We start from the raw sequence: 12,603 nt of genomic DNA, 5'->3' as shown, positions 1-12,603 counted from the left end.
AGTAGTAGTAGTAGTAGTAGTAAAGTTGGAAGGGACCTTGGAGGTCATCTAGTCCAACCCCCTGCTCAGGCAGGAAACCCTCAACATACAGCCATAATGGAACTTGTCCCTTTCGGTCATATATCTTGATGGTCGTAAAACAAGTGGGTCTGGTGACTGACTTGATTTTATGACTTTTTTTTTTGCAACAATCATGAAGCAAACGTGGTGGTTGTTCAATGAATCAGAGGCTGTTAAGTGAACCAGTGGCTTGCTATGGGCACGGTTTTGCCCAAACCCAGAAGTGCCAATTTTGGTCATAAAATGTGGCCGTGTGATTGCAGGACACTGCAACAGCTGTAAATGTAGCCCAAGGCCCCAAATTTGGTCATCTGACTGCAGAGAGAATCTGATCTGATCAAAACTTAGAATCCGGGTCATATAGGCCCCCTTTTCCCGGTCCATTGTAACTTCAAATCTTGTTTTAAAAAGATGCCTGTTAATTTCACGCAACAAGCACAGCCAGCTGAGCTACAGAATCATCTGAAAAAGAATTAATTTCTAATGAGGAGCTAAGAAACTTGCTCCAGGGAAGACCTGATTATATTTGCCACATGTTAGTGAATTGCTTATAGAAATAGACTTTGTGTAGACAAACATAATGAAATATGGGACTCATTTATAAAAAAAACAGTGTAGGTCAAAAATGCATGACAGCTATATATTAGAAATAAATATATACATAATTGCATAATATAATATATACATATTAGATAAATATAGGCATTGAAATTGTTTAGTATTATAACAATATTATTACATACTTTGTTTCCCCTTGTCTGTTGTATTTTGCTTGCCTTTTAAGAAACGTTTATTATATCCTTTTTTTCTTTGAAAACGTATATATTTATATCATGATTATCTTTGCACTTTGTTCCTTTTCTTCTTTTTCTCTTATTACGGTATTTTAAAAGCAATAGGAAGGAAGGAAGGGAAGGGAAGGAGGAGGGGAGGGGGAGGGAAGGAGAGGAGGGAGGGAGAGAGGAAGGAAGGAAGGAGAGGGAGGGAGAGGGAAGGAAGGAGAGGAAGGAAGGAGGGAGGGAAGGAAGGAGGAAGGAAGGAAGGAAGGAAGGAAGGGGAGGGGGAGAGGAGGGGGAGGGAAGGAGAGGAGGAAGGGAGAGAGGGAGAGAAGGAAGGAAGGAAGGAAGGAAGGAAGGAGAGGGAGGGAGAGAAGGAAGGGGGAGGGAGGAGAGGAGAGGAAGGGAGAGAAGGAAGAGAGGGAGGGGAGGAGGGAGGAGAGAGGAGGGAGAGAGAGAAGGAAGGAAGGAGAGGGAAGGAAGGAGGAAGGAAGGAAGGAAGAAAGGGGAGGGGGAGGGGAGGAGAGGAGGGAGGGAGAGGGAGAGAAGGAAGGAAGGACAGGGAGAGAGGGAGAGAAGGAAGGAAGGAGAGGGAAGGAAGGAGGGAGGGAGGGAGGGAAGGAAGGGAGGGAGGAGAGGAGAGGAAGGGAGAGAAGGAAGAGAGGGAGGGGAGGAGGGAGGAGAGAGGAGGGAGAGAGAGAAGGAAGGAAGGACAGGGAGAGAGGGAGAGAAGGAAGGAAGGAGAGGGAAGGAAGGAGGGAGGGAGGGAAGGAAGGAAGGGAGGGAGGAGAGGAGAGGAAGGGAGAGAAGGAAGAGAGGGAGGGGAGGAGGGAGGAGAGAGGAGGGAGAGAGAGAAGGAAGGAAGGACAGGGAGAGAGGGAGAGAAGGAAGGAGAGGGAAGGAAGGAGGGAGGGAGGGAGGGAAGGAAGGAGGAAGGAAGGAAGGAAGGAAGGAAGGGGAGGGGGAGGGGAGGAGAGGAGGGAGGGAGAGAGGGAGAGAAGGAAGGAAGGAAGGAGAGGGAGGGAGAGAAGGAAGGAAGGAAGGAAGGAGAGGGAGGGAGAGAAGGAAGGAAGGGAGGGAGGAGAGGAGAGGAAGGGAGAGAAGGAAGAGAGGGAGGGGAGGAGGGAGGAGAGAGGAGGGAGAGAGAGAAGGAAGGAAGGAGAGGGAAGGAAGGAGGGAGGGAGGGAAGGAAGGAAGGAAGAAAGAAAGGAAGGAAGGAAAGAAGGACAAACCTTGGCCAGGAAGAATTTGAAAAGCCCAATGCCTAGTTTGATCTTTCTGTGAGAAACGATTCCCTGAACATAAGGAAAACATAAGGATAATAAGCATTTTATTACTTCCAATAAGTAATAGAGTTGCCCTGAAAGGAATGAAGGGAAGGCCAGAAAAGTGGATTAGACAATTGCAGAGCTTCAAGCCAGCAGCTGGAACAAAGACACAGTGATATAATTCAGGCTTCCCTCCAGAGCTCAGATGTTGCTTTCATAGATTCCAGCAGAGCATTAATCTGAATTGTATGCATACCAGTGGGGAGCAGGGAGGGAAATGTCTATATGACAGAGTTAATTCAGGCTACAGCTGCCGCCACAGACTTTTTGGAAGGCTCCAGTTCTTTGAATAATTGCAGGACAGGTAATCCTCGCTTTACAACGTTCATTTTGAGACGGCTCGAAGTTACAAGGGCACTGAAAGATGTGACGTGACCGTTTTTCACGCTTACGACCGTTGCAGTGTCCCCGCAATCACGTGATCAAAATTCAAATGCTTGGCAACTGACATGTACCTATGACGGTTGCAGTGTCCTGAGGTCACGCAATTCCCTTTTTGCCATCTTCTGCCAAGCCAAATCAATGGAGACGCCAGATTCACTTAACAAACCGTGTTGCTAACTTAACAACCGTAGTGATTCACTTAACCACTGTGGCAAGAAAGGTCGTAAAAAGGGGCAAAACTCACTCAACAACTGTCTTGCTTAGCAACAGAAATTTTGGGCTCCATTTGTGTTCATAAGCCAGGACTACCTGTAATTAAATTTCTCTTCAGCCCCTTTAAGGTCTTACTATCATAGAGCTGGGTCTGGAAAAGAAAACGTAGCCCATGATTCAAAGGAAGGTAGATCTTGACTTACAACCACTCATTCAAAACAGAACAGAACAGACCAGAACAGAGCTGGAAGGGACCTTGGAGGTCTTCTAGTCCAGCCCCCTGCTCAAGCAGGAGAATCTACCATTTCAGACAAATAATAATAATAATAAACCCTATACCATTTCAGACAAATGGCTGTCCAGTCTCTTCTTAAAAACTTCCAGTGTTGGAGCATTCACCGCTTCTGGAGGCAGGTTGTTCCACTGGTTAATTGTTCTAACTGTCAGGAAGTTTCTCCTTAGTTCTAGGTTGCTTCTCTCCTTGATTAGTTTTCATCCATTGCTTCTTGTCCTGCCTTCAGGCACCTTGGAAAATAGCTTGATTCCCTCTTCTTTATGGCAGCCCCTAAGATATTGGAATATTGCTATCATGTCCCCCCTCGTCCTTCTCTTCATTAAACTAGACAGGTCCAATTCCAGCAACCGTTCCTTATATGTTTTAGCCTCCAGTCCCCTGATCATCTTTGTTGCTCTTCTCTGTACTCTTTCTAGTTGATTGTCCTCACTGTCAGGAAGTTTCTCCTTAATTCCAGGTTGCTTCTCTCTTTGATCAATTTCAACCTTAGTTTCTCATCCTTCCCTCTGGTGCTTTGGTGAACAACATGACCTCCTCTTCCTTGATACTGGAATACTTCTATCATGTTTTCTCTATTTCTTCTTTTCTTTAGACTAGCCAAACCCAAGTCCCGCAGCCGTTCTTCGTATGTTTTGGTCTCCAGGCCTTTGACCATCTTAGTAGTGATTCAGTCATTTAGTGACTGAAGTTACAATGGCTCTTTAAAAAGTGATTTACAACCAGTCCTCACACTTACAACCGTCAAATGGACAAATGGAAGTCATGTAAATACAGGCTTACACAGGCAGTCTTCAACAACCAGTCACTTAGCAGCCTTCAAAGTTATGACAGACCCCCCCCCTTTCCAAAAGCTACTTTGACCCAATTTCTAACTTACAAAAATGGTGGCTTCTTATGGTCACATGATTCACATTTTGGGGAATTTGGCAACCAGCTCGTCTTAAACAGCCATCTGCAGTGTCCCATGGTTATGGGACCATGATTTTTGACATTTTGTAAAGCAGTGGTTCTCAACCTGTGGGTCGGGACCCCATTTGGGGTCGAACGACCATTTCACAGGGGTCGCCAAACAAGGCTGTCCGCCATTTTCCCCCCCTTTTCTTTGACCACGCCCCTGGCACCCAGTGATGTATAAGTGGTTGGGGGTCGCCACAACATGGGGAACTGTATTATGGGGTCGCAGTATTAGAAAGGTTGAGAACCACTGCTGTAAAGGTTTCTGATGGGTTTTTCCCCCTGCTGGTTGCTAGAAAAAATTACCCTTTGGGTAAAATGGACTCATGTATGACCTTGGTGTTCGCTTGACTATCACAAAAATGCCCCAAAAGTTGGATATGGGTATGTGATACCTCAATTTATGATCGCAATGACTTAGGACCGTAATTCCAAGCTCAATTCCAGTCACAAGTTAACATACAAAGTATGTATGTTAAGAAGTTAAAAGAAAACGATATATTAGAAAGTTTTGATTCCAGAAATGTGACTAAAGAAAAGTTTAGCATTTTTAAAAAAGGATGTAAAAAAAAAGGAGTATTTTTCCCTGTAAGGTCAAAGGATCTGAAAGAATATAGTGAATCTTGTTAGTACAAAATGGTATTATAAAGATTATTAGGTGCAAATAGAAACACATATTATTACCACACCAAGGAAGATAAAGCAGAAATGGTTAAATTGATCATTTGATTCAAAGAGGAGAATATATTTCACTGCAATTTTCATTTGGATATCACTTCTGGATTTTGTGCTTGTGATAACAAAAAATTGAAGCTTTGACTTTGGCTGTTGATGGACTTGTTGTGATGGAAATGGTCAGTTATATATAATGTGTAAAACAAAAAGTTGAGGCTGGAGTGTTTTTACCTTGTACTGTGCTAAAAAGAGTCAGAGGTCAATGCCTTTCTTTTCTTTTTTTCCCCTTGTACTTTACATTTTCTTTCCCCCTTTCTTTTTCCTTCCCCTAATTTCCCATTTCTATTTCTCTTTGTATTTTATATATAGATTGAATAGAATAGAACTGGAAGGGACCTTGGAGGTCTTCTAGTCCAGCCCCCTGCTCAAGCAGGAGAACCTATACCAGTGATGGCGAACCTTTTAGAGAGTGCCCAAAAACCACCCCACCCCAACCTGCCCCCGCTCTGTCTGACCACCCCCCGCCCTGCTCCACCCTCACCCTGCTCGCTCTCAGGGCCATCCATGGCCTGCCACAGATTACCCAGGCGGCCCTGTAGCGTCATGGTGGCCACGCCTTCCGCCCGCACCCCACAGCATCATCTGCTACCCAGCTGCCATGTGTTTGGCTGCACTGTTGTGCCCGTGCAGCACCTGGGGGTGACTCTCCTCTGGGGGGGGCTGCTGATGAGGAGGGGGCTGTGGGGGGAGGCAGGGCTGGGGTGACGGCATGTGTGCCCACAGAGAGGGCTCCGAGTGCCGCCTCTGGCACTCGTGCCATAGGTTCGCCACCACTGACCTATACCATCTCAGACAGGTGATTATCCAGTTTCTTCTTTAAAATTTCCAGTGACGGAGCACCCATGATTTCTGGGGTCAGCTGTTTCACTGGTTGATTGTCCTGTCAGAAAGTTTCTCCTTAATTCCAGGTTGCTTCTCTCTTTGATCAGTTTCCAATCATTGTTTCTCATCCTGCCCTCTGGTGCTTTGGTGAATAACCTGACCTCCTCTGGCCTTGTGGCAGCCCCTCAGATACCAGAATACTGCTATCATGTCTCCTCTATTTCTTCTTTTCTTTAGACTAGCCAAACCCAAGTTCCACAGCTGTTCCTCATATGTTTTGGTCTCCAAGCCTTTGATCATCTTAAAAGCCATATACTTGGGAGAATTACAGTCACAAGTTGAGGATCACTTGTAATGCCTCGATTTACAACCACTATGTCTTATGACCATAATTCCGGGTTTAATTACCATTGTACGTGGAAGCCTTCTTGTAAACTGCTGCCGTGAAGGATTTTACTCCTAGAAAAGGTGGCTTTGAGGAACTAAATCCTTCCCACTTGAGGAGACAATTTAATCCATTGCTTACAGCCTCTGTCATCAGGACGTTTCAGAAAGATGTTGGTACTCTTTTTCTACCCTGTCTAATCCTACGTACCATTTCCTCTCCTCTGCTGCCAGCTTCTTGCTTCATATCTGGATTTTTTCAGGGCTGGTCTACAGCTGCACTTCAGAACATCCTGCTGGGTGTATTTGCGTTGTTGTTACGCTTTCCTGACCTTCCCCATTTGTGGGATCTGCGTCAAGCCTCTGCGTGCATTTCTGCTGTCCACATCAATGCCACGGGTGATAGCCGTGGTGGGATTCAAATAGGTGAACAACCGGTTGTCTGTGTGGATGCCGCTTCTGGAAGTCCGTTCGGGGCCTGGGCAACAAAAACATAGCTACCGATTCTGCCAAACTGGTGCGAACCGGCTGAATCCCACCACTAGGAGATAGTCATATCATACTTCCTAATTTCCTTGGTAGCTGGTAGTGAGACCTTGCAAAGGCAGGCTTGAAAACTAGATCATCACCAGCCTCTTTTATTGAGTTTGAGGGGTCCTCTGAGCTTGGTGGTTTTCTTGCAGAAGTTTCATTCCCAAACTAGGTAACATCATCAGTGCTAGCAAGGAATGGGGTTTGCTCCCAGTTTATAATCTAGTAGTGGCTTGCCCTTCCAGTGTTGGTGGGGGTTAGTCATGGTGATTCTTTGGTTGGGCCGTTTACTGTTAGCTTGATTGGCAGTTCCTTGATTGGGACATTGTTTACCTCTTGACTGTTGGTTTGATGTTAATCTTGGTGTTAATTTATGCTCATCTGGGTGTTGATTGCTGGTGGGGAGGTGTTTGGCTCTTTTTGTTCTTTTTTTTGGCTCTGAACCAAGCTCAGACCCTTCATTTCAACCTTGAGATACAAATATTCTCCTTAATTTATTGAGTTTCATCAACCTCTATCAATGTGTCAAAGGGTGAGGGTAAATGTACAGGACACATTTTAACACTTAGTGCCAGAAATAATAATAATAATAATAATAATAATAATAATAATAATAATAATAATGATGATGTTGGAAGGGACCTTGGAGGTCATCTAGTCCAACCCCCTGCTCAGGCAGGAAACTCTATACATTTCGAACAAATGGCTGTCCAGTCTCTTTTTTTTTAATTAAAATTTTTATAAACTTTTTACAATAAAATCCCTCCCCACCCCTCTCCCTCCCCCCCATTAACCCTCCCCCCCTTCCCAGAGCTGAATACAGAGCTAAAAACAGCAAAAGAAAAAACATAAAAATTAAATAAGCATCAATCAATTATACATAAATCCTAAAAAAATTTAAGAACCCCTTTAACTCCATTACATTAAAATCAACAAATCTGACCATAACAACTTTATGCTGTAAGTTATTCAAAAGCTAAATAATACTTTCTAATCTCTTTCCAGTCTCTTCTTAAAAACTTCCAGTGTTGGAAAATTCACCGCTTCTGGAGGCAGGTTGTTCCACTGGTTAATTGTTCTAACTGTCAGGAAGTTTCTCCTTAGTTCTAGGTTGCTTCTCTCCTTGATTAGTTTCCACCCGTTGCTTCTTGTCCTGCCTTCAGGTGCCATGGAAAATAGCTTGACTCCCTCTTCTTTGTGGCAGCCCCTGAGATATTGGAACACTGCTATCATGTCCCCCCTCGTCCTTCTCTTCGTTAATCTAGACATACCCAATTCCAGCAACCGTTCCTGATATTATTTGTGCCTAAACTACATGCTTTTTAGTTATCTCTATTCAGAGTATCAGACAGCCTCTTCTGATATTTGTCCTCAGTAAATTGATTTCCTTATTATTATGAGTAAACCGCACTTAGATTCATAATCTAAGACTGGTGAAAACTTAATTCAAGTCCTAACCAAGGGTGTAAGAATTATAAAGGTAATATCTAAGACATGCACATTTCCAAGCAAGGGGGGGGGGGTTTGTAGAATTTAGGTGCTTGGGTCTGATAAATTCAAAATTTCCAAGTAATGGAAGTCCTTGGGTATTGCTCTTAGGGGTCCTGGTATAAAAATGGATTTCTTTTTCCATAGTTTACTTTCTCTTCCTATCAGAGAGCTCACAAAGATAGAGGTTCTGCCTGTTTCTTCCTATTTCCAAACTAAGCTAATTGTGTATAAAAATAAGAACATTTGTTGATCAATGGTGTGGCTCTCTTGACGAATAATAAATAGCAAGTTGTGTTTCTCCTATCTCCAATTCATCCATTCTCCTAAACTTTTGAAATCAGGCCCCATCATCTGAGTTGTCTCTATTAAACCAACCATTCTTCAAAATTGGAAGAATAACAGAGTTGAAAGGAACCTTGGAGGTCTAGTCCAACCCCCTGCTCAGGCAGGAAACCCTATATACCAGTGGTTCTCAACGTTTGTGTGACGGCGACCCCCGTCACACAAACGTTCTGCGCATGTGCGGCGCCGCGCGCATGGGGGTGCTGCTGCGCATGCGTGGTGCGCATGCGCGGCACTGCCCCGCCCCATGCGCGGCACGCATGCGTGGCGGCGCCCCCTGTGCGCGGCGCGCATGTGCGCGCCACCCCCTGAGGGGAGAAAATGGCGGATCGCCTTCTTTGGCGACCCCTGAAAAATGGTCGATCGACCCCAAATGGGGTCGCGACCCATAGGTTGAGAACCGCTGCTATATACCATTTCAGACAAATGGCTGTCCAGTCTCTTCTTAAAAACTTGCAGTGTTGGAGCATTCACCGCTTCTGGAGGCAGGTTGTTCCACTGGTTAATTGTTCTAACTGTCAGGAAGTTTCTCCTTAGTTCTAGGTTGCTTCTCTCCTTGGTCAGTTTCCATCCGTTGCTTCTTGTCCTGCCTTCAGGCGCTTTGGAGAATAGCTTGACTCCCTCTTCTTTGTGGCAGCCCCTGAGATATTGGAACACTGCTATCATGTCCCCCCTAAGATGTGTGGACTTCAATTCCCAGAATTGGGTGTTGGCTGGGGAATTCTGGGAGTTGAAGTCCACACATCTTAAAGCTGCTGGTGTCCATGCTAAGGAAAATGCTTGGCTCCTTTACCTCGCTGATTGTTGTCTTTAGTCGTTCTAATTCTGTTCTCTTGGATTCCCAAATTCAGCCCCGATTTATTTCTCTTCCTTATTGTCCCCTTCCTTAACAGATCTTGATCATGGAGAGGCCCTCAAAGGGAGTGTCTTTCCTTCTGCTCCTCTGTTGGCTGAGGGTTTCCTGGGAGGCCCGTCTTCCCCGCCCTCTCACCTCTTCCAATGCGACCATCTTCTCCCACGTCTACACAATTAAGGTGGCAGGAGAAGACCCGCCAGACGAAGACACCTCCCCGCCTCCCCAAGAGGCCTTAGGCCCTCCTGGGTCTTCTCGTGGAGGGGGCCAGTATGAGCACACCCTGGAAGGATCTGATCAGGAGCACGTGGTGTTCACCCATCGCATCAACCTCCCACCGCAGTCTTGTGGGTGTCCACCTGGCACCGAAGATACCCGGGAGCTCTGGAGAAGGCTGCAGGCCCTTGAGAGTGAAGTGCGGGTCCTACAGGAAACCTGCCAAGCTGGGGGAGGCTGTTGCCCTGCTGCTGCGTCCACCAGTAGTCAAGCCAGCGAAGGTAAGGGAGGAGGGGGAGGAGGGCAGGGTTGAATTCTACCTGGCCCTGGTTGGAATATTTCATTCCTTGCCAAATTTGTTTCTGAGCTGGGATCAAGGAAACAGGCAATTGTGTGAATTGAGTCCTTTGTTCTTCACCTAAGAGTGATGGCAGCAAGCTCTTAGTGGGTGGCCACAGAGACCCCCCCCTCCATCCAGGATAGTTTAGATACATTACAATCGGCTCTTCCTATAGAATATATACCCCTTATCTAGTCACTTATTTCCCTCCATACATCATTCCATTTAAATTCCTTCCTTAAATTCCTTCCTTCCACCCTCCTTTCTTCCCTCCTCGCTCCTTTTCTTCCTTCCTCTTCCTTGCTTCCTTCTCTCCCTCCCTCCCTCTTCTACTATCCCTGTCTTTTCTTCCCTCCTTCTTTATTTCTTCCTTCCTTCCTTCTTTCCTCCTTCCATCCCTCCCTCCTCCTTCCATCCCTCTGTCTTTTCTTCCCTCCTTCTTTATTTTTTCCTTCCTTCCTTCTTTCCTCCTTCCATCCCTCCCTCTTCCTTCCACCCCTCTATCTTTTCTTCCCTCCTTTATTTCTTCCTTCCTTCCCTCCTTCTTTGTTCCTTCCTTCCATCCTTCTTTCCTCCTTCCATCCCTCCCTCCTCCTTCCATCCCTCTGTCTTTTCTTCCCTCCTTTATTTTTTCCTTCCTTCCTTCTTTCCTCCTTCCATCCCTCCCTCCTCCTTCCACCCGTCTTTTCTTCCCTCTTTTATTTCTTCCTTCCTTCCCTCCTTCTTTGTTCCTTCCTTCCTTCCTTCTTTCCTCCTTCCATCCCTCCCTCCTCCTTCCATCCCTCTGTCTTTTCTTCCCTCCTTCTTTGTTCCTTTCTTCCCTCCTTTGTTTCTCCCTTCCTTCCTTCCTTCCTTCCTTCCTTCCTTTCCTCCTTCCATCCCTCCCTCCTTTCTTCTCCCTCCTTCCTTCCTTCCCTCCCTCCTCCTTCCATCCCTCTGTCCTTCCTTCCTTCCTTCCTTCCTTCCTTCCTTCCTTCCTTCCTTCCTTCCTTCCTTCCTTCCTTCCTTCTCCCTTTCTTGCTCCCTGCCTTCCTCCCTCTTTCCTTTCTTCCCTCTTTCTTTCTTACCTCCCTCCCTCCCTCCCAATAACTTTGTGAAAACCAACATTTGGAAGATCAGAGTTTTATTCTTATTCAGTCCCACTTCTGAGGGTAAAACAAGCAGCTGACGTCACCAGTTTCCTCCCTTGGGTTGTGAATACAGCAATTAAGCAATTTACAGGTGCCCTCTTAAACTATCCCTCCCTCAGCCTCCTTACTACTCTCTCTCGCTCTTCCTCTCTCCTAGGCCAAACAGACATCCGCACATTATGTTCGCACCATGGATCCTTTGACCTCTCTCGCTGCCTGTGTGAATGCGAGTCAGGTTGGGGCGGTCCCACCTGCGCCGAGCCGGTCTGCTCCGGAGGCTGCGGGGGCGCAGAACGGGGCAGTTGTGTGAACGGGCACTGCCAATGCCAGCCTGGCTACTCAGGGGTCAGCTGCGAAGAGCCACCCTCTTGCCCCGATGACTGCAATGACCAAGGGCGCTGTGTGGAGGGCCACTGCACCTGCTTCCCAGGATATGTGGGGCCCTCCTGCTCTGACCCAGTTTGCCCCCAGAACTGCCACGGACATGGCCAGTGCATCTCAGGAGGATGCGTGTGCAACCCGGGTTACACTGGTACTGATTGTGCAACCCGAGCTTGCCCTAGCAACTGCAACAGGCGTGGAGAATGCCGCAATGGACGCTGTATGTGCGAGCCAGGCTTCACTGGGCCAGCCTGCGGCACCAAGGCTTGCCCCAACGATTGTAACCACAGAGGCCACTGTCTGCAAGGAGGGGTGTGTTCCTGCCACCCAGATTACACCGGCCCCGACTGCGGTCAGCTGGCATGTCTGGGGCACTGCAGTGGTCACGGAGAATGTCAGAATGGAACATGCGTGTGCAACAGTGGCTATTCGGGCGAGGACTGTTCAGTAGGTAGGCACAAAGGTTTAATCAATCAATCAGAATAGAGCTTGAAGGGACCTTGGAGGAGGAGCAGGAGAGTCTATAGTACCATTTCAGACAAATAGCTGTCCAGTCTCTTCTTTAAAAAACCTCCCGTGATGAAGCACCCACGACTTCTGAAGGCAAAGCTGTTCCACTGGTTAATTGTCCTCACCGTTAGGAAGTGTCTCCTTAATCCTGGGTTGCTTCTGTCCTTGATTGGTTTCCATCTGTTGTTTCTTCTCTAGCCTTCTGGTGCTTTGGAAATTAAAGGTGATCCATTTGGAAAATGGGTTGGGAGGGGACATCTCCTGAATCCTTTAGGGCAGTGATGGCAAACCTTTTAGAGACCGAGTGCCCCCAAAACAGCCCCTCACCATCCCGCCTGCTCCACCCCTCCCCACTCCTCCCAGCCCTGCTCCACCCACCACCCCTTGCCCCGCCCACCCACAGGGCCACTCACCGCCTCTACGGCCCACTGCAGATCGCCCAAGCGGCCCAGCAGCGCCATGGCGGCTATGCCCTCCACCCGCACCCCACAGCATCAACTGCGTGTGATGGGCACGAGGGTGGAGTCTTGTCCCTGCTGCCCAGCTGCCATGTCCTTGGCTGCATTGCTCCACGCGAGCTGTGCCTGGGGGGTGACTCTCTCCAGGGGGGCTTCTGGTGAGGAGGGGCTCACAAGGGGAGGCAGGGCTGGGGTGATGGCACGCGTGCCCACAGAGAGGGCTCTGAGTGCCGCCTCTGGCACGTGTGCCATAAGTTTGCCACTCACAGCTTTAGGGCCTAACCCAGTGCTTCTCAACTTTGGCAATTTTAATAATTTAACTTTGTTCCCTAGCCAGCCAGCCAGAACACTCCAGCTGGCAACTGTCACGTATTTAGGATGGTTGCGACATCCCACATTC

General features: G+C 47.3%; 1 protein-coding gene across 11 annotated transcripts in view; it reads left to right on the top strand.

The window, feature by feature from the left end:
• Positions 1 to 12,603, top strand: part of LOC120305102 (tenascin-X-like) — a 146,875-nt gene that overhangs the window by 20,460 nt on the left and 113,812 nt on the right. For all 11 annotated transcript variants that reach the window (XM_039336510.1, XM_039336502.1, XM_039336511.1 and 8 more), the window contains exons 2-3: positions 9,209 to 9,665; positions 11,012 to 11,686. In XM_039336510.1, coding sequence (XP_039192444.1) covers positions 9,218 to 9,665; positions 11,012 to 11,686 — 1,123 coding nt within the window. In that variant the 5' untranslated portion in view covers positions 9,209 to 9,217. The remainder of the gene's footprint in view (positions 1 to 9,208; positions 9,666 to 11,011; positions 11,687 to 12,603) is intronic.

The sequence above is a fragment of the Crotalus tigris genome, unplaced genomic scaffold (assembly GCF_016545835.1).
Source record: "Crotalus tigris isolate CLP2741 ecotype Arizona unplaced genomic scaffold, ASM1654583v1 scf7180000017666.379230911805:20528666, whole genome shotgun sequence".
NCBI classification, from domain to species: domain Eukaryota; kingdom Metazoa; phylum Chordata; class Lepidosauria; order Squamata; family Viperidae; genus Crotalus; species Crotalus tigris.
The sequence above is the reverse complement of the archived record's forward strand: the minus strand, read 5'-3'. Positions and strand labels throughout refer to the sequence as shown.